The following is a 24,365-nucleotide window of genomic DNA, read 5'->3' as shown; positions in this document are numbered from 1 at the left end:
GCCGCTATGATTCAACTCTGCCCATAGAGCGTGAAAACGGTCAGAGACAGTATGTAAATGAATGGGGAAGGATGTCGTCCAGTAATTTCTCTACATAAATGTGTTTATTTATTAACATAAACAAATCGTGGCACATCCATATGACAGAATATTATTCGGCCTTAAAAAAAAAGGAATGATGTGTGATAAAATGCACGGATTCATGCCACAACACAGATGAACCTCAAAAACATTATCCTGAGTAAAAAACAAGAACAAAACAAAAGAAACAAACAACAACAACAACAACAAAACAGCCAGACACAAAAAAGTCACATAGTGTCTGATCCCATGTGTGTGAAACATCCAGAACAGGCAACACACAGAAACAGAAAACAGGTCAGTGGTTCCCAGAGGCTGGAGGATAATGAGTGTGACTGCTCTGGGTGCAGGGTTTTTACTTTAGGGAGCTGGAGATGTTCTGGAACAGACAGAGATGATGGTTGCACAATATTATGAAGTACTAAATGCCACTGAATTACACATTTTTTTAAGTTTATTTACTTTGAGAGAGAGACAGAGAGAGAGACAGAGAGAGAGAGGGCACGAGCAGGGAAGGGGCAAGAGAGGAAGAATCCCAAGCAGGCTCCGCACTGTCAGAGAGCCCAATGCAGGGCTCGAACTCACGAACGGCAAGATCCTGACCTAAGCCAAGATCAAGAGTCTGACGAAAACCGACTGAGCCACCCAAGGCGCCCCTGAACAATACACTTTCAAACAGTTCATTTTATACGAGGTGACTTTCTTCTTGAAAAAAAAAAAAAAAAAACCCAAAGCAAATCAAAACAAAACAAAACAACAACAAAAAAAACCCCACATCACCTACAAAACAGCTAGTCCACAGGCTATAGTTTCCTAACTCCTGCTTTCTCTTAACAAAACCCAGAGCTGAATAAAAAACCACAGGCATATAAAATCTTAGCTTCAAACCCCACACACAGCAGTTATTATTATTATTATTATTATTATTATTATTAACCAGGGTCTTCATGACTATTCTGCCACCAAAATGAACATTCTTAACCCTGATGTTGGCCCCAGGCCCAGTCTTGCCCCGAGCTCCTCTCCCTCTAGCCTCTGGCCATGATCCCACCCTTCACTTCATGAGACTACTGGTCTGTCTGCGGCCTGGATGGGCCTTCACCTACCCTGGCAGGCGGTCCTCATGAGGTGTAAGGGAAGCAGGGGTGGGGAGTGGTGATTCGTCCCTCCCAGGCCCAGCCCAGGCCAGGTGCTTTGGTGCGTGGGTGCCTGCATGTGTGTGTGTGTGTGTGTGTGTGTGTGTGTGTGCCCGTATTTCAAAGCCCCATCCCAAACTGACCCCACATCCTCAGTCAGGCCTTTTGTGCACTCAGCAATCCCGCCCTGCCACCCACCTGGCCCATGGCCTGTGCTGGGCACTTCTGGGCACCCTAAGAGGACTCAGCCTCTCCTAGTGGGGGGAGGAGGAACCGGATAGAGAAACTCGTGGCCCTATATGGATGAGTCTGAGTCAAAGGGAGGAACCCCAGGCTAGGGAGCCAGGATGGGGAAGGAGGGGGAGGCAGGGGTAAATCAGGGAGGCTCCCTGGAGGAAGGGTCCTACCCCAGGACACAAACCCCAGACGCACTCTGAGGGAAATATTGGTCGGCCATGGCATACTCCGCTCCCCAGGTCCCTGCCACCAATTCCAAGCTTCAAAAGGAGATCAAGGCTGTCTGACTGGCTGGCCCATGAACTCCTGGGTGTGAAGTCACTCTACAGCAACTCTGCAAACACTTCCCCAGTATGAACTACTCTGACCCTGACCCTGACCCAGCCACAGGAGAGTGGAAACGTGTTTTGCGCTTGGAGCCCTCCCCAGGTTCCAGCTACATGACCTTGAGCAAGTCTCTGAGCTCATGTCCTGCTGGGTAAAACGTGCGTAAATGGATGGTGAGATACGACCGGCAAGGGTCCCCCATGACTGCAATCGATGGGAGGCTCAGAGGGACGAACCCAAGGTCAAGGGCATTTCCAGACCAGGTGGACACAAGGTGGGGATCTCCTCGGCCACCCCTCAACATTCTGAAGGCTTCCCCTGACGAACACATGGGGCGCCTGGGTGGCTCAGTCAGTCAAGCAGCCAACTTCAGCTCAGGTCATGATCTCCTGGTTCATGAGTTTGAGCCCCATATCAGGCTCCACTCTGACAGTGTGGAGCCTGCTTGGGATCCCCTGTCTCTCTCTTTCTCTCTCTCTGCCCCTGCCCCACTCATGCTTTCTCTCCATCTCAAAAAGTAAATAAACAAACTTAAGAAAAAAAAAGCTGGTATTTTGTTTATCATAGACTTTTTGCATTCATTTTTGTCTTTTAAAATATTGCATTAAGGGGCACCTTGCGTGGCTCAGTAGGTTAAATGTCCCACTCTTGATCTCAGCTCAAGTCTCTTTTTTTTCTTTTTCAGCTCAAGTCTTAATCTCAGGGTCACGAGAAGCTCATGTTGGGCTTCGCACTGGGCATGAAAAAATAAAAATAAAAATAAAATATTTCAGGGGTACCCGGGTGGCTCAGTCGGTTAAGCATCCAACTCCTGATTTCGGCTCAGGTCATGATCTCACGGTTGGTGAGCAGCGACCCCCGCATCAGGCTCACTGCTATCAGCACAGAAACTACTTAGGATCCTCTGTCCCCCCGGCTCTCTGCCCGTCTCCCGCTCGCACTCTCCCTCAAAAATAAATAAAACATGACAAAATAATAATAAAAATAAATTAAAAAATAAATAAATGGGGCGCCTGGTGGCTCAGTCTGTTAAGTGTCCAACTTCGGCTCAGGTCATGATCTCGTGATTCATGAGTTTGAGCCCCACATCGGGCTCTGTGCTGATAGCTCAGAACCTACTTCAGATTCTGTGTCTCCCTCTCACTCTGTCCCTCCCTTGCTCTGTCTCTCTCCCTTTCTCAAAAATAAATAAATATTTTAAAACCTTAATTTAAAAAATAATAAAATAAAATATTGCGTTAAAATATTAACTTGATCTCAGATTTTCAGCAACACCTTTGAATTTTGCACCCTAGGTGAATGCCTCACTCTCCTCATCAGTCCTCCCACCAGATGGACCCACAGTCCAAATCCTACACATGGTTCTACCAGGCAGAGCCCCCTTATCCCCAAATCCTTCGAAAGTGGGACTCAAAGGCAGAGATTTGCTTGGAATCTCTTGGAGAGGGGCCTCCATTAACTCCCCTCCCTAGCACCCTACTCCCTGAGCCCCCATGTGTGATGCTGGGTGCCCAAAGAGAGGACGCTGTATCTGCCAAAGCCCCTCAACCCACCGCCCCTCCTCCCCTCACCCCCTCCTGGGGAATCCCAGGCCTGGCTCAGCCTGGGCATTCCCAGGCCCGCCCAGGGCCTGCCCCATGCTGAGTCCCCAGCCTGGTGGGTCTCCTGGAAACTCCCCAGGTTGGTTTCAGGGTGGGAGGCCCACAGTGAAGCAGCCCCAACCACTTGGAGCCCATCCCACCTGAAACTGGAATAAAGGGGAGGCGGGTTCATTTCTGCAGGACTCAGCCACAGCACCGCACCAGGAAGGAGGAGGGCCCCTCTCTGTCAACCCAGGCGAGCCCAGAAGCCAGCTCCTGGGACAAAGCCAGGGTCCTGAATGCTCTGGCCCAATCCCTGCTCTCAGCTGCCTCTGATTGCTTGGGATCAGGACTTGGAACTGGATAAGAGGTGACACCTCCTGATCCCATGGGCTCAGCGCAAGCCTCGGCAAAAACAATCCCCAGCCCCTGTGCCCATCTTCTGCCTGAACCTGAGGTGCTGGCAGCGAAGAACACAGGAGGCCTTATCAACCCTGGGTTTTTCCTACTCTCCCTTCCCCCAGCACAGCCGGTCTTACCAGTTGGGCAGACACCTGAGAGTCCCCTCCGGTGGCCAGCTGCAGCTCCAGAACAATAATTATAGGAAGGGGTTAGGGTTTGCTGGACCGGCCTCAGTCTGCCTCTCTTGGGAATGGGAAGTTTGTTGGAGTCTAAACTACTTGGCCTCCGGGCCCCTCCTGGGATGGGCCTGGCTTGCTGACCCTGGACCTCAGCCTGGGAGGGACAGGATAGGATGGGGGAGTCCCTGAAACCAGACAACCTTGACCCAGGGCACTCTGTCCCCATGCTCCTGCTACCTCCCGCCCACAGCTCTGCAAGGGGCAGCTGTGTCATTCACCACTGGACTTTGACAGTAGCCAAAGGCACCAGTCAATTCTCTCTTCCAGTTCTGCCAGCGTCTCCGCTGAGGTCAACTGGATATGTCCCTCAGAAGCTGGAACCCCACAATGGTGGCCCAGGGTGTCCTCTGGGTCCTGTTTGGATTGCTGCTGCGGCCGGAGCCCGGGACAGGTGGGTCAGAAGGCAGAGACCTGGGGCTGGGACTCAATTCTGCAAAAGTGTATTGTGCCCTCTCTGTGTCCAGCCCTGTACAGGGTGAGGCTGGAGACCCCAGGAGGCCCCAGTCTCAAGGAACCTCCAGTCTCCAGATGCTGCCAGCCCCAAAGGGTCAGGACTCAGGAGCTGGGGGAAGGACTTGGAGCCAGAAGAGCAAAAATCAGGAAAGTTTCCTGGAGGAGGGGACATAGATTTAAGATAAGAAGAAGGAAAAAAAAAATCACTTGGTGGGGAAGCAGGAACGGGTGTTTTAGGCAAAAAGAAGAATAAAGTTATAGAGGAATTACAGTGTGGACTGTCTGGGAGAAGAACCTGGATTCTAGAAAGAGTGTAGGGATTAAAACTTCCCGGGTTCACATCCTGCCTCTGTCACTTCCTAGCTGTGTGATTCTAGGCAGACGATTTAGCCTCTCTGTGCTCACAGGGTCATTGTGAAGATTAAATGGGTTAGGTCACCTAGAATGGTGCCTGGCACATAGTAAATGTTTAATGAACATTAGCTGTCATTCAACATCCCATTCAGCTCGAGCCCAGCATTCCTCAGTTCCGGGGTCAGGCACTTGACATTTCCTTCACAGGGCACAGGCCCACTCTCCCCTCCCTGGCCATCCTTAGAGACACCTATCCCTCTAAAATCCCCCAAACTCCAAGCCATTAAAACCTCCATTTGGGGGCACCTCGTTGGCTCAGTCGGTTAAGCGTCTGGCTTCGGCTCAGGTCGTGATCTCACGGTTCGTGGGTTCGAGCCCCACGTCAGGCTCTGTGCTGACAGCTCAGAGCCTGGAGCCTGCTTCGGATTCTGTGTCTCCCTCTCTCTCTGCCCCTCACCTGCTCTCTCTCTCTCTCTCTCTCTCTCTCTCTCAGAAATAAAAAATAAAACATTAAAAATTAAAAGAAAAGAAAAATTCCATTTTCCCCTCAAAGCATCTGGGAGCTCTGCCCATTTTTGTCCATCCCACTGACACTACCCTGGCTTTGGCTACCTTCATCACTTACCTCCACACTGTCTCCCCTCTCCCTTCTCTAGCCTCCCCCAAATCCATTCTCCACATGGTAGCCAAAGGAGCAGCCTTAGAATACCAACCAGGCCCTGTCTCTCTCCTGCTCATGAACATGAACATGAACTTCTACTCATGAACATGGCTCCCCAGTGCTCACTGATCATCTAAGCTCCTTAACTGGCTATCTGTGCCTCAATTTCCTCATCTACACAAGGATGGTGTTGGGGGTCACAGGGTTGTCCAGTGAAGAGCTGGGGGCATTGAGAAAATGTGAAAGCAGCAGGGGGAGGAACAGGGGAGGTGCTGGGCCACTGGGCTAATGTTGTCTGTCCTCCTGCAGCAACCCTGCCCCTGCTCATGGACTCTGTCATCCAGGCCCTGGCTGAGCTCGAGCAGAAGGTACCAGCCACCAAGGCCAGGCACACTGCTTCTGCATGGCTGCTGTTAGCCCAGGAGTCGGGTCCCCGCGATCTTGTCCATCACTTCCTGCTGGAGGGGCGGAGTCTCAAGGCCACCAGGCTGGATCCCCACCAACTGAGCCCAGAGCTTCGAGGTCTAACCAAGGACGTGGTCCAACATGGTGTTCAGGCCGGGCAGGAATATGGAGTTGTGCTGGCACCCGATGGCTCAACGGTGGCAGTGGAGCCTCTTCTGGCGGGGCTGGAGGCAGGGCTGCAGGGGTACAGGGTTGTAAACCTGCCCTTGGACAGCACGGCCAGCCCTCTGGATGCGGGAGCCACCTTTGCAGACACTGAAGCCACGGTTCCCGATGTAAGAGCCACATCTCCAGGGTTCAGGGATGCCCTTCCAGATGTCATCTCTGCAGATGTCGGAGCCATGTATTCAAATGTGAGAGCCGCAGATCTAGATGTCAAACCCACCTCTCCAGGTGTTAGACCTGGCTCTCCAGATGTCCCCGTCACCTCTCCGGATGTCCAAGCTCCCTCGCCAGGTACCAAAGTCAAGTCCCCGACCACGGTGGACAGCCTCCTGGTGGTCACCCTGGCCAGAGACCTGGGTCTGGCCTTCCTCCAGGGCCCTCAGACCTGGAGTCATTCAGGCCTGGGAACCGACGGTTGCTGGGACCAGCTATCTGCCCCCCGGACCTTCACACTCTTAGACTCCAAGGCATCGCCAGTCACCATGGCCTTCCTCAACGGTGCCCTGGACGGGGCCCTCCTAGGAGATTATCTAAGCCGAACTCCTGAGCCCCAGCTACCTCTCAGCCACCTACTGAGCCAATACTATGGTGCTGGGGTGGCTGGAAATCCAGGACTTTGCAGCAACCTCCGACGGCAGAACGGAGCTGCTCTGACTTCAGCCCCTACATTGACCCAGCAGGTGTGGGGGGCCCTCATCCTGCTACAGAAGCTGGAGCCAAAACACCCTCAACTACAAGGCATGAGCCAAGAACAGCTGGCACAGGTAGCAACCAACGCTACCAAGGAATTCACTGAGGCCTTCCTGGGTGAGAACAGCCCCCATCCCCTGTGATTCCCTGCCCCCCTCCCCCCCATCTCACAGATGCTACACTCTTAGCCTCATGTGGCCAGGGGGATCTAATTTAACTAAATTTAACAGCCCCTAGGCTTGGGGGATTCCAGAGGGAGAAATAAGGGTCCAGGCGGAATGGGGGGGGGGCGGTGTGGGCAGGGCCGCATAGGTAAAGAAAGGCTAGATTTGGGTCTTAAAGGCTGAGTAAAAGTTCATCCGACCAATGGGACACCTGGGTGGCTCAGTCGGTTGGGCGGCCGACTTCGGCTCAGGTCATGATCTCGCCGTCCGTGGGTTCGAGCCCCGCATCGGGCTCTGTGCTGACAGCTCAGAACCTGGAGCCTGTTTCAGATTCTGTGTCTCCCTCTTTCTCTGACCCTCCCCTGTTCATGCTCTGTCTCTCCCTGTCTCAAAAATAAATAAATGTTAAAAAAAAAAAAAAGTTCATCCGACCAAAAAAAAAAAAAAAGGCGGGGGACAGGTAGAGAGAGGGCATTCTAGGAGGTGGGCTCAGCACATGCAAAGGCACAGAGGTTCAAATGGAAGTTCAGCCAGTTACTCCTGTGCATCTTTAGGGAAGTTGCTTCACTTCTCTGAACCTCTCCTTCTTCAGTGAAAATCATTGCTTCCTCTTGGATGTTCTAGGTGATTTAAGAAAGATGAAGCGTGTAAAGCAAGTAGCTTTACACAATTAGAGGGCAATAAACGGGGGCTGAGATCCCCCTTTTCTCAGCGTAGCTGACCCTCTCTAGAAATCAGAGCAGAGCCAGCTGGAGAGTGCTGAGTCCTGGACTGTAGCGGGCCTTAAAACAAGAGCTTAAATTATTGGGGTTTATCCTCAAGGTGATGGGAGTCATAGCAGATATTCCAACAGGACTGCGACGCTGTCAAATTTGGTTAAGTTAGATCCCCATGGCGGCCGGGGGAAATGTCCTCAGATCTGGAGGGAGGCTGGAGGTCTGGTCCACACGTGCGCTTTACCGAGGATGCGGGCGGCAGGCAGAGAAACGCTGGCTGACCCCAGCCCTGGACTCCCTTCTCCGCAGGGTGCCCGGCCATCCACCCCCGTTGCCGCTGGGGCGCAGCACCATATCGGGGCCTCCCGACGCCGCTGCAGCTGCCCCTCGGGTTCTTGTACGTACATCACACGTACGTGCCGGCGCCACCCTGCACGGATTTCGCGCACTGCGCCGCCGACATGCGCTCGATGCAACGCTTCCACCAAGATACTCGGGGTTGGGACGACATTGGCTACAGGTAAACCGAGCCCGGCCGAGCGCTAACCTTTCAGGGTGGAGCCTGGGGTGGGCGGAGCCTGACCCAGGGGGCGGGGTTTGGACCGGAGCCGCCAGGGCGAGAGGAGGCTTTTTGGGGGTGGGTGGAGCCAAGGTGGAGGGGCCGTGGCCTTGACTCAGGTCTGGGCCTTAACCGGGACCAGAAATACCTCAAAACGGCGGGATTCTTGGGTCTGGTGTAGGAACTAAGAAAAGAGCAGTGGAAAGAGCTGGGTCTGGGACAGGGCAGTGAGGGAATATGACCTAGGACAGAAAAGAGGTCTGGATTGGGCAGGAGCTGTACTTGAGACAATGTGGAGGGGGCTGGGTAGAAAGGGACGCGGCCAATGCTGAGGGGCAGATCCAGAAAAACGGAACCGTTTCTGCGGTGGCACGTGGGGAGAGGTGAGAGGATGGACGGGGTAGAGCCAGAGCGACCGGGGAGGAGTGGGGGGGACTTGGCGTGGAGGTGGCCCTTGGTTCGGGTGCAGAATTGGGGTAGGGGGCCGGCTGAAAGGCAGGGCGTCCCTCATGCAGCCTAGTGCCTGCTTCCCCCTCCCCTCTATAGTTTCGTGGTAGGCTCAGACGGCTACGTGTATGAGGGCCGCGGCTGGCACTGGGTGGGCGCGCACACACGCGGCCACAACTCCCGCGGCTTCGGCGTGGCCTTCGTGGGCAACTACACCGCGGAGCTGCCGGCGAAGGCTGCGCTTCACATCGTGCAGGACGTGCTCCCCGGCTGCGCAGTGCGCGCTGGCCTCCTGCGGCCAGACTACCAGATGCTTGGCCACCGCCAGCTCGTGCGCACTGACTGTCCTGGGGACGCGCTCTTCGACCTGCTGCGCACCTGGCCGCGCTTCGCTGCGGTGAGTACAAGACCCCACACTACCTGAGCCTGCGGCCCAGCTTTCCGCACAAGCCCAGAGCTCACCCCTGACCCCCGTCTGCCCGCCCAACCTCAGCAGGCCCCTGACTCCTTACTGCAACCCCTATGCCCATACAGCCTCAGCCAGGCTCCTGGGCCCCTTCGCAGTCCATCTATTCCGGCAACCTAGGCCCAGACTTCAGTCCTTCTGCTTACAACAGCTCCTACTCACTGTCCTCTGCTTGCACAACGTCAGCTGAGCCCCGACCGAGCCAGCTTGTCCTTTACCCAGCCCCAACACCTCTGCCCTCCCAACCAAGGCATGGACTCCAACCCTACACAGCCTTTCTGCCCAAACAACCTCAGCCTGGCCTGCATAACTTATACCCAAGTTACCTCTTCTGCCTGTACACCCTCACCCAGACTACCCAAACTTGGCCTCACCCCATCCCTTACCCAAAAGGCCCTCGGTCTACACAACACTAACTTAGCCTGTGACCCTCTACAGAAAACCCCTTTGCCTGCACAACCTCTAGCCAGCTTCTAACTGTGCTGCCATCCTCTGCCCAATCTCAGCCCTAAGGATGCTTGCTCGCCCCAGCTTCCTTGACCCCTGATGGCAGCTCTTATGCTGGAGCAATCCATGTACAGCCAGCACAGCCTTGGCCTAATGATCCCACCTACCCCCTGCCCTCGATCACCTAAACACCTCTATATTCACACCTGCACAATCTCATCCTTAACCCTATTTCATTAAGCTGGCTCGCAGTCTGCATCGTACTCACCCCCTCACTTTGGGCTTCTGTCCTCTTCCCTATCCAGGGTCCCACCATGATGGGGGCAGGCCCGCCCCCCCTCCCCAAGCCTCACACTGCCCTGTATTTTCTAGAATGTGAAACCCAGAACAGCCAGGAGGGCTTCTAGAAGATCCGGAAGGAAGCCACCTGCAATGATCCTGCCAGCCTCAGACCTCCAATAAAGAGACAGTGGAAAGAAAGCCCGTGTCTGTGCACCATCCGTGTTTGCACACATTGTTTTAATTTGCGTTTGCCTAGAAGCAGGCCAGAGACAAGAATGCCAACGCAAGTAGTTTGCTTGGGAGGTGAAGGTGATCCTAGGACATATCAGTTGGGGATGCAGGAAGAGAGGTAGGGACGGGAAGGCATCCAGGAAAGGGTGCATTATCAAGCAAGTTGGTGTTGCGGGGACACGCAGCTCAATCCCACCAGGGACCTCTGGGGGACAGTGTAAGACACGCCCCTCAGAGTTGTCCCACTCAAGAGGCAAGGGAGCTGGGTGTTGATTCTCCAGACTTCATAGTCGTTGGCTAAGGGCTAATCTTGGGGAGGTATTAATTCTCTGGCACTTTGGGGCTGCTTGTTGCGTAGAGAGGGAGAGTGGGCGCCATACATCAGAGAAAGATCTCCAGCAAAAATGCAGGCAGTTGGGAGTGGATCAGTATTCAGTGAAGTGGGAAAGACTCAGGGACACATCAGAACACGGGGAAACTCTGCGTGTGTGCACAGTGACCGGATTGAATGCAGTAAGAATGAGGTGGACATACCTAAGGTGTATACACCTCTGTGCACATGTCCAGCTCCAGGAAAAGGGTCTTTGGCCCTCATGCAAGATCCTGCACCTTGGGATGGGTTACAGAATTTGTGAGGCACAGGGCAAAATGAAAATGCAGAGCCCTCTGTCCAAAAAGCAGGAACTTCTGGGTGCCTGGGTGGCTCAGTGGGTTGGGCATCCAACTCTTGGCTTCGGCTCAGGTCATGGTCTCACAGTTGGTGGGTTCGAGCCCCGCATCGGGCTCCATGCTGACAGTGTGGAGACTGATTGGGATTCTCTCTCTCTCTCTCTCTCTCTCTCTCTCTCTCTCTCTAAGTAAATAAAAATACATTTTTTTAAATTTTTTTTAACGTTTATTTATTTTTGAGACAGAGAGAGATAGAGCTGAATGGGGGAGGGTCACAGTGAGAGGGAGACAGAGAATCTGAAACAGGCTCCAGGCTCTGAGCAGTCAGCACAGAGCCTGACGCGGGGCTCGAACTCACGGACTGTGAGATCATGACCTGAGCCGAAGTCGGACGCTTAACCGACCAAGCCACCCAGGCGCCTCAAAAAACATTTGTTTTAAAGCAGGAACTTCAAGACAGTGACAGCAAAGCATTAAATGTAGTCTGAAGCCTTTCTATGAGTGGGGGTCCTGGACACCTGCCCAGGCCACGTGTCCATGAATGTGATCCTACCCACCCCATCCTGTGGATTCTGGTCACCCTTGCCTTTGCACAAACTCTTCCTTCTACCTGGCATGCCCTTCCCATGGTCAGCTCCTTATGCCTTGGGTCCCAAGTGTCACCTCTTCAGGGAGGTCCTCCTGGATTTTTTCACTTCTGCTCAGCCTCTACTCCAGTCTATTTTCCTCCAATTCCTACCCACCAGCTAGAAATGTCTGGCGTTTATATTCAGGATCTGTTTTCCTCATGGGACTGTGAGCTCCAGGAGGGCAAGAACCAAATCCATTTTGTTCCCCGTGGCTTCTCCCGCACCTAGTACATATTACGTAGGCATTCAGGAAGCATTTATTGAATAAATGAATAAGCCAAGGCTCCCGTTATGAACCTTCTGTAACCAATGCTATCGTCTTGTTGTACAAATAAGGAAACCGAGGCTCAGAGAGGAAGTGACTTGCTGGAGGTCACACAGTGAGAGGACCAGCTGGCACTGGAGCCCACTCCTGGGCCAGGATTCGACGGACTCTCATGCTGACTCATTTATTTCTCAGAACAGCACTTGCTCACCTCTTTTTACAAGTAAACACTCACCGAGGTATAACAGAGATACGGGGAAGTGCACCGAAATGTACAGCTCAATAAATTTTCAAAACAGAACACACACAGTGTCACCAGCACCCAGTTTGAGAAATGGGACACGTTAAATTTCTTATGTGACCTTCACCTCAATTAGGGAAAAAAAAAAATCAACTCCCAGATGCTCCACTACCCTCTTCCCAAGGAGACCGAAATCCTGACTTGTTGCACATAGTTTTGCCTCCCTTGCAACTTTATGTCAAAGGAACTACACGGTATTTACTCTTCACTGTTTGTGATTCATCCAAGTTCAACCATTCAGTAGTTTGTTCATTTCGTTGCTGCATAGTATTCCACTGTGGGAAGAGACACAACTTATTCCTTCTCCAGTAGACGGATACTTGAGTTGCCTCCAGCTTGGGACTATTACAGACAGCACTGGTAGGTCTATTGGATGTATACCTCCCACTGCAACTGCTGGGTCAGAGGAGAGCTGTATAGTCAATGTTAGTAGATCGTGGCAGTTTTCCACCTTAGGTGAATTGATCTACACTCTGACCAGCAGAGACCTCGAGGTGCTCCGTATTCTCACCAGCACTTGGTCAGTATGTACCCATTTCGCAGAGAAGGTATCTGAGGCTCAGAGAGGCTGCCTCCCAGGCAGTGAGAGATTCTGGGTCCTACTCAGTCACCTCTCACCTCCTCTCCTCCTGCATCCTGCCCCCACTGTGCCCTCCCAGCCTGGCTGTGGGGTGGGGTGGGACAGACAGGGTCACGTGGAGTTGCGTTCAGCGGGAGGAAGCCAGGCAGGGTGCAGACGGCTGCCGATTTTGGGGCTGGTCGGGAAATCAAGGTAAGGGAGGGAGTGCGTGTGGCCACTAAGGGGGTTCCCTGGGGGCAGAGCTGAGAGTGGGGAGGGGGCCAAGATGAGGACAGCATGTGGGAACACACTGGGCAGAACTGTCACCCTCTTGTCCCCCAGGAGAACCCCTGCCATGAACCCATCATCACCGTGCAAGGCCTCCCAAACCCAGCCTGCAGCTTCGTCCCTGCTAACCTCCTACCGCTGGCACACAGGGGGTGATGGGGAGAAAGTAGCTGGAGGGTCCCGCTGGGGCCGACTTGCAGGCTGGGGGAGGGCACTAAGCCACCAGGAGCCCGTGGTCAGCAGTCAGCCAGCCTCTCGCTCGCTGTTCCGTCGTGTCCTCTCTTCGCCCCCCAAGGAATCACGCACAAGCCGCCTCCGGCTATCCAAGACCCTCTGGGGGAGGCATAAGAGCCCACCGCTGGAACCAGAGCCAGAGCCAGAGGCCCCAGGTACATGGCTCCCCCACCCAGGCTGGGAGGGAGGCCGGATGCTTGGGTTTTGTCTGCCTCCGGAGCATCAGCCCTACAGACACAGGAAGTTGTGGGGAGTGCAAAAGCCCAACAGGAAGTGGCTGGGGCCCAGCTGCCCTCTTCCCTCTTCCCTCTCACACAGGGACTGGGGGTAGGGGGGAGTGGTCAGGGACCTGCGTGCTGGGGGTCCACCCTGGGGAAGGGAATGGGACTACACTAAGGGTAGCCCTGCCCAGATACCAAATGGCTCTTGGCCCCAGTGGGTCTCTCCTCATATCCAATAGCCCAGCTCATTCTCTCCTGCCTGGGTATCATCTCAGCTGCCTCCTGCTCTCTAGCCCTCTGGCCTCCATATCTTAAGTTCCTTCACCTTGGACCTCAGCTTCTCCATCAGCTAAGTGGGGATCATAATCCCTACCTTAAAGCATATTTTATTTAATTCACATTCATTCATTCATTCATTCATCCATTCATTCATGCATTCAAACAGAGATCTGTCAAGCATTTACTACATGCCAGGCCTTGATTTAGTCACTAAGGACGCAGCAGTGAACAAAACGGATGAAACTGCCTGCCCCATGTAGCTCATACTGGGCATGACAGACAGTAAACAGAAAGTGATAGATTGGGCTGTTACACAGAGGGATCTAGAAGAGTAAGGGATAGGCCATGAAGATTGAATGTATGTACGAATGTAGCATGAACGTAGCACCAGCCCAGGGCCCGGTATGTTCTAAGTGATCTACGAACAAGTGGAGCTATTTATTCCCCTGATGGGAAAACCATAGGGTGACAGGTAATCTGGGGGGTTAATTCAGCCCTTCTATTCCTGGAAGCTCTTTTCATATGCCCATTTTGCAGATGTATCACTTCAACCTCCCACTCCACAGGATCCAGAGAGAGTTCCAACAAGCAAGACTGCTTCTGCTTCTCCCCTGCTCAAATGCCACCCATGGCTCCCCATTACCCCCAGGATGAAATCCCACAACTCTCTAACTGGCACCCAAGTTTCTGCACCAATCTCTTCCTGGACCTTTCCCTCTTGCCTCTGAGCTCTCTGAGCCCTTCTTGCCTTTCCTGGGCATCTGCCATCTCCCAGCCTTTGCTCAAACTGCTCTTGCCACTGTCCCCATCTTGCCACCATCTCTGTCAACATCCAACCTGCTGTTCAAGACCCGCTGAAAACCTACTGTCTCTGGAGGCTTTTCCTGACCCACTGCACCACCACCTCCCCCTACCCTGATCTTTTTTCTATTCCTTTCTCAAATGTTGAATGCTTTCCACCTTATAATAGTTATTTATGTAAGGAACCAAGGATGCTGGCTTGCTGTTTAACCTCCTAGATCAACCTGCTGTCTTGGTTAAGAGAATGCTTGTGTCCGAAGCCTGGCTCAACCACGCACAAGCTGTGTGACCTTGGGGAGGTCACTCAACCTCTCTGGTTTTCAGTTTCCTCCTTGGCAAAATGGGAGTTCTAATAGCCCTTTGAATGGCTTTTGGAGGATTAAATGAGAGAAGGCGTGTGGAGTAGTAAACACAGTACAGGGTACATGTGTCCACCACCCCTGGCCTGGAAGGACAAGGTCCAGAGAGGGGTGGAAACTTGTCCAACAACAGCCCGACATGGCTGCCGGGTGGGCTGGGGCCAGGGGGAGAGGAGATACTTGGGAGGGAACCCCCTGATGAGCCTCTATGAATGGAGAGGGAAAGACTCCTATGTCCCCGGCACCCCCTCCTCTACCCAGAGCCTGAGCCAGAGCCAGAGACCCCTGCCCCACAGATCCCGGAGGCCCCCACACCTGACGTACCCATCTGGAACATTGGGGCCTTCACCCTGCTTGATGGGAAGCTGGTGCTGCTTGGCAGTGAGGAGGAGGTGAGAAGGGGCACAGGAGCAAGGGGAGGGAAGAAGAGGGTGGGAAGGAGACAGAAGAGAGTGGCGGGAGAGGGTAATGTAAATGTGTCTGCCTGCCTGGCTCCCCTTTATGACTACCCACTTTTCTGGAGAACAGGGTCCTCGCCGGCCCAGGCTGGGGAGTGCTAGCTCTGGGGGCAGCATCCAGGTAGCCATGGGGAGCCTCAGGGATCCAGGTGAGTTGTTTCAGAGGTGGGGAGGGCTGGGGCATTTGGGAACCTGTCAAGGTGGGGCAGAATCCAAGATGATCCCACCCCCCAACCTTCCACCCCTGACCGTCTACAGATCGGACCCCCGGAAAGACTGAGCCAGAGGCTGCTGGCCCCAACCAGGTCCACAACGTTCGGGTGAGGCATCCAGTGGGAGGCAGAGGGGACAGCAAAGACTTCCAGAGCCTCAGAGATGAAAGGGGACTCTTACTGGGTGATCTTGGGCAGGTCACTGACCCACCTATGGCTTCAGTGTCCCCGTCTGTCAAATGGCACTAATGAGAGAACCTCCCTCTCAGGGTTGTTTATGAGAAGTTAGTAGAGAATGCAGAATAGCCTAGGATTGGCGCTTTATTTTTTTTTTAATTTTTTTAACTATTTATTTATTTATTTATTTATTTATTTATTTATTTATTTTTGAGACAGAGAGAGACAGACCATGAACGGGGGAGGGGCAGAGAGAGAGGGAGACACAGAATCTGAGCCAACAGCCCAGAGCATGACGCAGGGCTTGAACTCACGGACCGCGAGATTGTGACCTGAGCTGAAGTCGGCCGCTTAACCGACTGAGCCACCCAGGCGCCCCAGGATTGGTGCTTTAGAAAGCGGGGCTATTGCTTGCCTTTATTATTACTGCTAATACAGCCTGAGCTTGTGGTCCCCCCCGCAAACCAGCAGACCATCCAGGACACCCCGGGGGGAAAGAAGCTGAGGAGGGAGAACAAGGTTCTGCCCACCTGATATCCCCTTTCCCACAGGGATTGCTCAAGAGGCTGAAAGAGAAGAAAAAGTCCAGGTCAGAGCTTGGAGCCAATGCCTCCCGGGATGGGTAAGTGTCTCTGAGGGGCCGGAGGGACTGGGATTCAACACTGCGCCCTCCACCTCCACCTGCACCATTCCCCCCCTTCACCAAAACCCCGATACAGCCCCGGCTGTGTCCGGCCGCATGTTGAGCAATGCTGGAGCCACTGAAAGAAGGGGGGCGGGGGCAGAGTTTGACACAATAACTCTCAATCAGGAACTAAGTCAACACCCTGGTCTGGGAGTGTCAGGGAAGGGACACATGAGCTGAGATCTGAAGGAAGGATGGAAGTCAACCAGGCCAAGAGGGGCAGGAAAAGTATTCCAGGCTAGGAAGCAGGGAGTGCAAAGGCCAAGGGGCCAGACGGAGTGACAAAAACAAGGCTAGTATGACTGGAGTTCAGAGAAAGGGATTCATTGGAGGCACATGAGGTCAAAAGGTGACAAGGACTGTACCATATGAGGTCATACAGGCCACCATGAGGAGTTGAGCTTATCCTAAAAGGTTAGGTTCAAGTCCGATTTCGTTTCAAGTTCATCCTGGCCTCTCTCCACCCTTCAGGCTGTAGGGGGTGGGTTGGTGGGGAGGAGAGAAGTACGACCACTTATCCAACCGCCCCCTCCTCAGGCCTCCCAGTGCTCTGGGCTCTCGGGAATCGCTGGCCACGCTCTCCGAGCTGGACTTGGGTGCTGAGCGGGATGTGCGTGTCTGGCCCCTGCATCCCAGCCTCCTGGAGGAGCCTCACTGTTTCCAGGTAAATGCAGACAACTCTCCCTCTGACCCCGACCCTTTGGTTCCACCTTGGCCTCAACCCTTGGATCCTCATCCCCAACAGGTAACTTGGGCGGGCGGGAGCCGCTGCTTTTCTTGTCGCTCCGCCGCTGAGAGAGACCGCTGGATGGAGGACCTTCGCCGCCACTTCCAACCCAGCCAGGTCAGTACAGATTAGTGGGACATGAAGGCCCCGCCCTCGGCCACGGCCATGGCCACGGCCCCGCCCTTCCCCCCACCCAACCCCTCACCGGCGCCCTAACGCGGCCTGTGAGATACACCTCCCCGCTAACACCTTTGCAACCACTCCGAGACCCTCCCCAGCTTCCTTCCATTACCAGCTCCTGGCACAAAAAAATCGCGTGCCTTCTATTCACTCCGGGCCCTATTTGCCCCCAAAGCCCCGCCTACCAGGCAAACGCCAAGTCCCCACCCCGCGGCTACTCCTCCTTACCCTGGAGTCCGGATCTCGCCGCGAGAGCCCAGAAAAGCAGGAGGGCTTTCGCAGAACCACCTTGAGACCGCCGTGGGCCCTGTCTCCCCCCAAGGGCCCAGCGATCTCCCTGGGGGCACGGTCCCCACGTCGAGCACCGACGCCTCCTCCCAACCCACTCCCGTCCGCAGGACAACTTGGAGCGGGAAGAGACGTGGCTGAGCGTGTGGGTGCACGAGGCAAAAGGGCTGCCCCGAGCGGCGGCGGGGACAGCAGGCGTGCGCGCCGAGCTGTGGCTGGACGGCGCGCTGCTGGCGCGCACAGCGCCGCGGGCTGGCCCGGGCCAGCTCTTCTGGGCCGAGCGCTTCCACTTCGAGGCGCTGCCTCCGGCGCGTCGCCTGTCGTTACGGCTGCGCGGAGCTGGCCCAGGGGGAGCGGCGCTGGGCCGCGTGGTACTGGCACTGGAGGAGCTGGGCGTCCCCCGCGCGCCCGCCGCGGGCCTGGAGCGCTGGTTCCCGCTGCTCGGGGCGCCAGCAGGCGCAGCGCTGCGGGCGCGGATCCGGGCGCGGCGCCTGCGCGTGCTGCCGTCGGAGCGCTACAAGGAGCTGGCGGAGTTCCTCACCTTCCACTACGCGCGCCTCTGCGGGGCGCTGGAGCCCGCGTTGTCTGCCCAGGCCAAGGAGGAGCTGGCGGCTTCCATGGTGCGCGTGCTGCAGGCCACCGGCCGGGCGCAGGTGCGGCACTGCGACGGGGCGGACGCGAGTGACCCGAGGCTGACTGATCACGCGCCCCGGGGAGCAGGGTGTAGGGGGGGCAGGTGGCGCAGGACCCCAGTTGCACAGACGAGGGGCGGGGCACCATCAGGGGCGGGACCTGAGCTTCAGCTGCGAGGGGTGGGGCCTGAGCAGAGACTCTGAGCTGAAAGATTTAATTTTCTGCTGCGAGGGGTGGAGGTTCCGGCCCCGTGAGCCCTAGGAGTGAGGACCGGACCTGAGCAGCAGCCTATGAGGGGCGGGGCCTGTGTCCCAGGTGTGAGTGATTGGCCAAGGGCTCGTATTCCCCCTGGCTCAGTCTGCAACCCGCGCAACGTGAACTCCACTGTGCCCAGGCACTGGTGACAGATCTGGGCACCGCAGAGCTGGCGCGCAGTGGAGGCCGTGAGGCGCTGCTGTTCCGGGAAAACACATTGGCCACCAAGGCCATCGATGAGTACATGAAGCTGGTGGCACAGGATTACCTCCAAGAGACTCTGGGTGAGTCGGAGAGTGGATGTCAGAGGCTGTCTGGGCAGGCTAGGGAACCCCAAGGAAGATCTGGGAGCTTCTGGGTAACCTGGATGCTGGTAGTGGGTGGTGCCTTTGGGGGTGCTGAAATCCTGGAGGCAACTGGGGGCTCCCCCAAAGATGTTAGGTGTCTCCAGAGGAAGCTGGACATGGAGTTGGAGGCCAAGTGTGGTGGGTTCTGGTGGTCACGGCCCTGGCCGCTGTCTGGCTGTGCTGTGCTGCAGGGCAGGTCGTGCGGCGTCTCTGTGCTTCCACTGAGGACTGTGAAGTGGACCCCAGCAAGTGCCCTCCCCCAGAGCTGCCACAGCACCAGGCCAGACTGCGAAACAGTTGTGAGGAAGTCTTCCAAAACATCATCCACTCCTACAAGTAAGAATCAGGGCCCCAGCCCCTGAGCCTACCCCTACATCTCATCCACTGTGCTAATAACCGTGACTCCTAATTGGGGTTGCCAGCTAAAATACGGGATGCCTAGTTAAATGTGATGCAACAGTTGAGACATCCTTTTACTAAAAAAAATATGCATTGTTTAATCTGAAATTCAAGTTTACTGTTTGTCCTGAACTTGTATTTGCTAAATATGACAACCCATTCCCAATGTCATGTCAACTTGGGGTTACTGACCCCAAATAACCTGGGACCCAATTCCTTATCCTCTAGCTACAGGTGGCCCCATACCCTAATTCCATGCCACCTGACCCCAGTTAACATAGGACCTCAATCATGACCTCTGATTCCAGGTGATGCTAACCCCCCAATCCCATGACCTTGACCTTAAATGACCCTGATCCCCAAATCCCATGCAACTGATCACAAAAAACCTGGGATTCCAATTCCTTGAATTCTGACCCTAGGTGAACCCATACGTCTAGTCCCATGTCACTTGGGACATCAATACCGTGATTTCTGAACCTAGGTTACCCTGTAACCTCAAGTCCATTCTACTTTATATAGTGTAATCTGGCACCCCAATCTCCTATCCAGTTATAGCTACATCCCAAGCTCATGGTCTATATCTCCATGTCAACCTGTATCCCCAGCTCCAAGATTACTGACTCCAGAGGTCACCACAATACTTACACCATAAATCCTGACCCCAAGTGTTATTATCCCCAGTGTCTCCAATCCTGGAACCCACAATGTAGGTGACTCCTGACGTCTGACCTTAGGACTTTTACATGAATATGACCTTTATGCCTACTTCCCCCTCTGACCATCGTCTCTTCTGCCCCAGCTGGTTCCCAGCAGAGCTGGGCACTGTGTTCTCAGGCTGGAGAGAAGCATGCAAGGCCCGTGGCTCTGAGGCACTGGGCCCCCGACTGGTGTGTGCCTCTCTCTTCCTGCGGCTCCTGTGTCCTGCCATCCTGGCACCCAGCCTCTTTGGTCTGGCACCAGAGCACCCCGCACCTGGCCCAGCCCGCGCCCTCACACTGATCGCCAAGGTCATCCAGAACCTCGCCAACAGTGCCCCGTAGGTGCTAGGAGGCTGGCCCCATCCTTAGCTGGGAGGCTGGGTGGCCCTGGTTGGGACATCCCTGACGGTATGCCAGGGGAGTGGGGTGGCAGATGACTAGTTTGATCCACCCCGTCCACCCTTGACCCAGGTTTGGTGAGAAGGAGGCCTACATGGGCTTCATGAACAGCTTCCTGGAGGATCATGGGCCAGCCATGCAACAATTCCTGGACCAAGTGGCCATGGTGGATGTGGATGCAGCACCCAGTGGTTACCAGGGCAGCAGTGACCTAGCCCTCCAGCTGGCAGTCCTGCACGCCCAGCTCTGTACCATCTTTGCTGAACTTGACCAGGTATAGCCAGAGCCCAGGGTGTGTGTGGGGTAGGGAGGGGGGCAAGAGGCCTCCGGCCCTAAAGAGCTGCTTACCATTCTCCCTCCATGCCTCATTAGGCAACCCGTGACAGCCTGGAACCCCTGCCCACCATCCTGCGAGCCATTGAGGAGGGCCGGCCTGTACCTGTGACTGTGCCGATGCGTCTCCCACCACCCCCGGCCCAAGTTCATGGCAGGTAACCTGCTACCTCAAGTCTGGTCCAGTTCTGATGGGTGAGAGCAGAGGCAGAACCAAAGGCAAGCACAGGGTCAGACTGGGGTCAGAGGTGAAGACAAGATCATGTCAGCAGTCGGGAACAGGGTCACGTTGGGATTCTGTCTCAGAAACAGTGTTGCATAAAGGTCAGAGGCTGGAGATGGGGTCACCTGAGGGATCAGAGAGAAGCTCACAGTATGGTACTGAGTCAAATTGGAGCCCAAGGTGGGGATTGGTCATTGCAGAGGTCAGGGAGAGGTCACATTTGGGGTCAGACAGAGAAAGTGATATTGTGGTCAGTGATGAGGGTCAGGTTTCAGTGATACGTTGTGGAGGGGATCAAATCAGGGGTCAGATCAGGGTCTGATGTTAAGATGCACCATCAAGGGTCAGGGAAGGGTTCGTATGGTAAGTCCATCAGGCCCAGGGTCAAATGGGGTCAAGGGTTATACGTAAAGTCATATGGTCACAGTCAGGGTCCATGGTCTGTGCGGAGGCAGACAGGGTCAGCTTCAGGTCAGAGGTCAGGGACAAAAGGAGGGTCAGGTAGGGCAGAAAGGGGATATTCCTGTGAGCAGAGGTCTAGCCCAGGGTCAGATTGAAATCAGAGGTTACAGAGATAGTCAGGTCAAGAATCACCTTGTGTCAAAAGTCAGGGACAAGGCTAGAGAGGAGTCAAAAGTTTCATTGGAGTCAGGTCGAAGATCATAGAGAGGACAGTATTGTCAGAAGTCCAGGGCAAGATCAGAGGTGGAAATGTGATTCCATCAGCGACGGGGTCGCATAGAAAAGATCAGAAGTGGAATCATTTCTGGTCAGAGGTAGGTTTGGGGTCAGCTCAGGGGCCAGTCAAGGATCTGAGCTCCCCGCCCCCCGTTCTCCTCCCAGTTTCTCTGCAGGGGAGAAGCCAGGCTTCCTGGCTCCCCGGGATCTCCCCAAGCACACCCCGCTCATCTCCAAGAGCCAGTCCCTACGCAGCGTTCACGGCGCAGGGAGTTGGGCGCGACCGCAGCCGGACGAAGAGCGGCCCCCGAGGCTGCCCCGGCCGGTGCAGCGCACGCAGAGCGTCCCTGCGGGCCGCCCCGCTCGTCGCCGCCCCTCTGCAGGGCCACGGCCACGACCCAAAAGCTCGCTACGCGCGGGGCCCGCTCCCCGCGGCCGGCCCTGGACCGGGGCCTCAGCATCGTTGCCTCGGAAGCCCTCGGTGCCGTGGCAGCGCCAGCTGGACCAGCCGCGGGACAGAGACCAGGCACTGGGCACGCACCGACCCGTGGGCAAGGTGAGGTCCAGCTCAGGTCTCTGCACAGGGGGGGAAGACGGGACTGGAAAGACAAGAAGCCAGGCAGGTCTGGGTTCAAATACCGAGCTCGCTGCGCTGTGTGACCCCGGGGCTAGTTTGCAACCCTCTTAGGTCCTCAGTTTCCTCCTTTGCAAAACTTGAGCGAGGTTTCCTAACGGAGCAGGGCAGTGAGGAGGCAGAGCGCAAGGGACAAGGAGGTCTGGGTTTTTCGGGGAGAAGATGGGGCGGGACGACGGGTCAGATTACAGCTGCTCCCTTCCCACAGTTAGAGCTGCAGTGTGAGGTGGCCGCCCTGCGCGAGGAGCAGAAGGCTCTGTCCCGCCTCGTGGAGTCGCTGGGCACCGACATCCGGGCTTTGATGGAGAGGCAGGAGCAGCTTCAGGGCCAGCTGCAAGACCTGGACTCCAGGCTCCGCCAAGGGTGAACCCCGCCCTCTCCATTAGCTCTGCCCCCGGGTCAGCCCGCTGTAATCAGATCTGCCGTGGCCCCACTTTCATTCAGGCCCTGCCTCTCAATCCCGCTCAAATCACTCCTGACAGGCCACGCCCCTCTGCCAGCCCCGCCCCAACACACCTGTCTCTCCCCCCTCTTAGTTCCTCCCACCCCAGTTCGCTGGCGAGTCCTATCCTCTAGGCCCCACTCCTCAATCAGCCCCTCCCAAAACGGTTGGTCCCGGGCTTCTCAATCTGGGCACACCTCCATCGCGGTCCCCACTTCACCCAGACTGTCCAAGCCCCGTCCCCCAAGAATTGCTCGGTTCTTTCCTCCCAGCCATTCGAGGCTCTGATTCAGCCCGGGCTTCAATTTTATCTAGGCTCCGCCCCCTAGTGTAGACAAACTCCGCCTCCGCACCAAGCCCCGCCCTCTGATTTCCTGGCTGCCCAACCCGGAGCTGGAGCGGAGTTTCTCAGCCTCTGACCCTCCCTTCTTGCCCCTGATCCCCACAGGACCTCGCAGTTGGATCCAGAGAGTGGCCGTCCAAGCGGTGAGGATCACAGGCTGAAAAGTCTGGTGAGACCCTTGCCCCAGCCGCGGGGAAGATGTGGGCGGTGAGGGAACCAGGGTTGGGGTGCGACCCACCCCTGGCTCCGAGCCCACTGCCACTGCCTCTCCAGGAGCGCCGCCTGGCTGAGATGGAGAGTACTCAGGTCCAGCTGAGGAATGTGGTGCAAAGCCTGCAGCTTCTTTCAAGAACGCCGGGATCCCGGAGCCAGTCCCTCCCCCTCAAACCACCGTGTATCAACGGAGATACCACCTGAGCTGTCCACGCTGCCCCACGTGGTCTGGGAGCAGATGGCCGTCCCAGAGGCCTGTCCGACCCCTGTTCCAGCCCTAAGTGGCCTACAGTAGGGAGTGGAGCTTTAGCTGCCAAAAAGTCTGGCACTATGAGGTTACCCAGTAAAATTTTGATTTCAGGAAAATCGATGGATTTTTTTGCCCCTAAGTGTTGCCAATCAGAAAGCACCCCACTCCCACCATTCAGGTCTCCCAAATTCACTCCTAATTAGAGGTCTCATGGAAGGGATACGTGAGGAGATTCTCACCAGCTGTGTGACCTTAGACCTTTACTCTGTCAGAACCTCAATTTCCTCATCTGTAAAATGGATCTAAAGTTTCTTACACAGTAGAAGACCCATAGTTGAAGGCGTTCGATAAAAGGTATTCATCATTGTTAGAGGCAGTACCTGCTTCTCAATGAAGCCCAGTCCCCATATGATAGCATCTTCCTAGGCCCCCAAGTCCCACACCAACTCCCTCATGATAGGGAAAGCATAGGTCTGGGAGGCAGATGGAGGAAGGGGTGAGTAGGTGTGAAGACCGTTGAGCTCCGTGGGTGTTGGTTGGGTAAATCAGTGGACATTTGAATCATGGGTGAACGGATGGGTGGGAGGTAGGGTGAATGGGACAGTAGGCAAGTAAATAGGTTAGCATTTGGTGAATATTTGCCCTGGTAGGTGAGTAAGTAGGCAGATAGCCCAGATAGGTGTGTCTGCCTAGAAGAGACCTGGATCACAGTGGAAAATAAATATGTGAGTTAATTGAGTAAGTGGTTATATATATTGCATGAATATTTGTCGGGGTCTCCTGAGACTCTTGAGCTATACAGTGGGGAACCAATAATGAACAAGGCAGATGGGACTCCTGTCCTCATGGAGCTTACACTCAAGCGGAGGAGGCAAGTAAATGTGCAACTGAAAGATGGACATGGCTTGGGTCCACGGCCCAAGCATGGACCATGCATGGCTGGTCCACCCACCCACCCTGCATGGCTGGGTGAAAGGGTGTGTGCAGGGATAGGTGGATGCTTGCTTGGTTGCATGGATAAGTAAGTATTTACTTGTGTGGTGGGTGGGTGAGCAGGTAGATGGGATGTGGATGGGTGGAC

At 55.1% G+C, this 24,365-nt stretch overlaps 2 protein-coding genes across 2 annotated transcripts; both read left to right on the top strand.

Annotated features, from left to right (window-relative positions):
- Positions 1-4,302: 4,302 nt before the first annotated feature.
- On the top strand, positions 4,303-10,109 carry PGLYRP2 (peptidoglycan recognition protein 2). Its single transcript, XM_042977321.1, has 5 exons — positions 4,303-4,393; positions 5,780-6,907; positions 7,980-8,190; positions 8,776-9,073; positions 9,962-10,109. Exons 1-5 carry the CDS (start codon positions 4,303-4,305, stop codon positions 10,049-10,051), a joined length of 1,818 nt encoding a protein of 605 aa, XP_042833255.1. The 3' UTR covers positions 10,052-10,109.
- A 1,673-nt stretch (positions 10,110-11,782) lies between these two features.
- RASAL3 (RAS protein activator like 3) lies at positions 11,783-24,022 on the top strand. Its single transcript, XM_042978451.1, has 18 exons — positions 11,783-12,738; positions 12,868-13,202; positions 14,969-15,099; positions 15,236-15,314; positions 15,424-15,485; positions 16,106-16,176; positions 16,777-16,903; positions 16,985-17,083; positions 17,545-18,087; positions 18,462-18,606; positions 18,861-19,005; positions 19,871-20,107; positions 20,241-20,442; positions 20,541-20,659; positions 21,568-21,958; positions 22,245-22,399; positions 22,927-22,990; positions 23,095-24,022. The coding sequence occupies exons 2-18, from the start codon at positions 12,881-12,883 to the stop codon at positions 23,236-23,238; spliced, it is 3,036 nt and encodes a 1,011-aa protein (XP_042834385.1). The 5' UTR covers positions 11,783-12,738; positions 12,868-12,880; the 3' UTR covers positions 23,239-24,022.
- Positions 24,023-24,365: the final 343 nt, after the last annotated feature.

The sequence above is a fragment of the Panthera tigris genome, chromosome A2, assembly GCF_018350195.1.
Source record: "Panthera tigris isolate Pti1 chromosome A2, P.tigris_Pti1_mat1.1, whole genome shotgun sequence".
Taxonomy (NCBI): Eukaryota; Metazoa; Chordata; class Mammalia; order Carnivora; family Felidae; genus Panthera; species Panthera tigris.
This window is presented reverse-complemented; position numbering and strand designations above follow the sequence as displayed.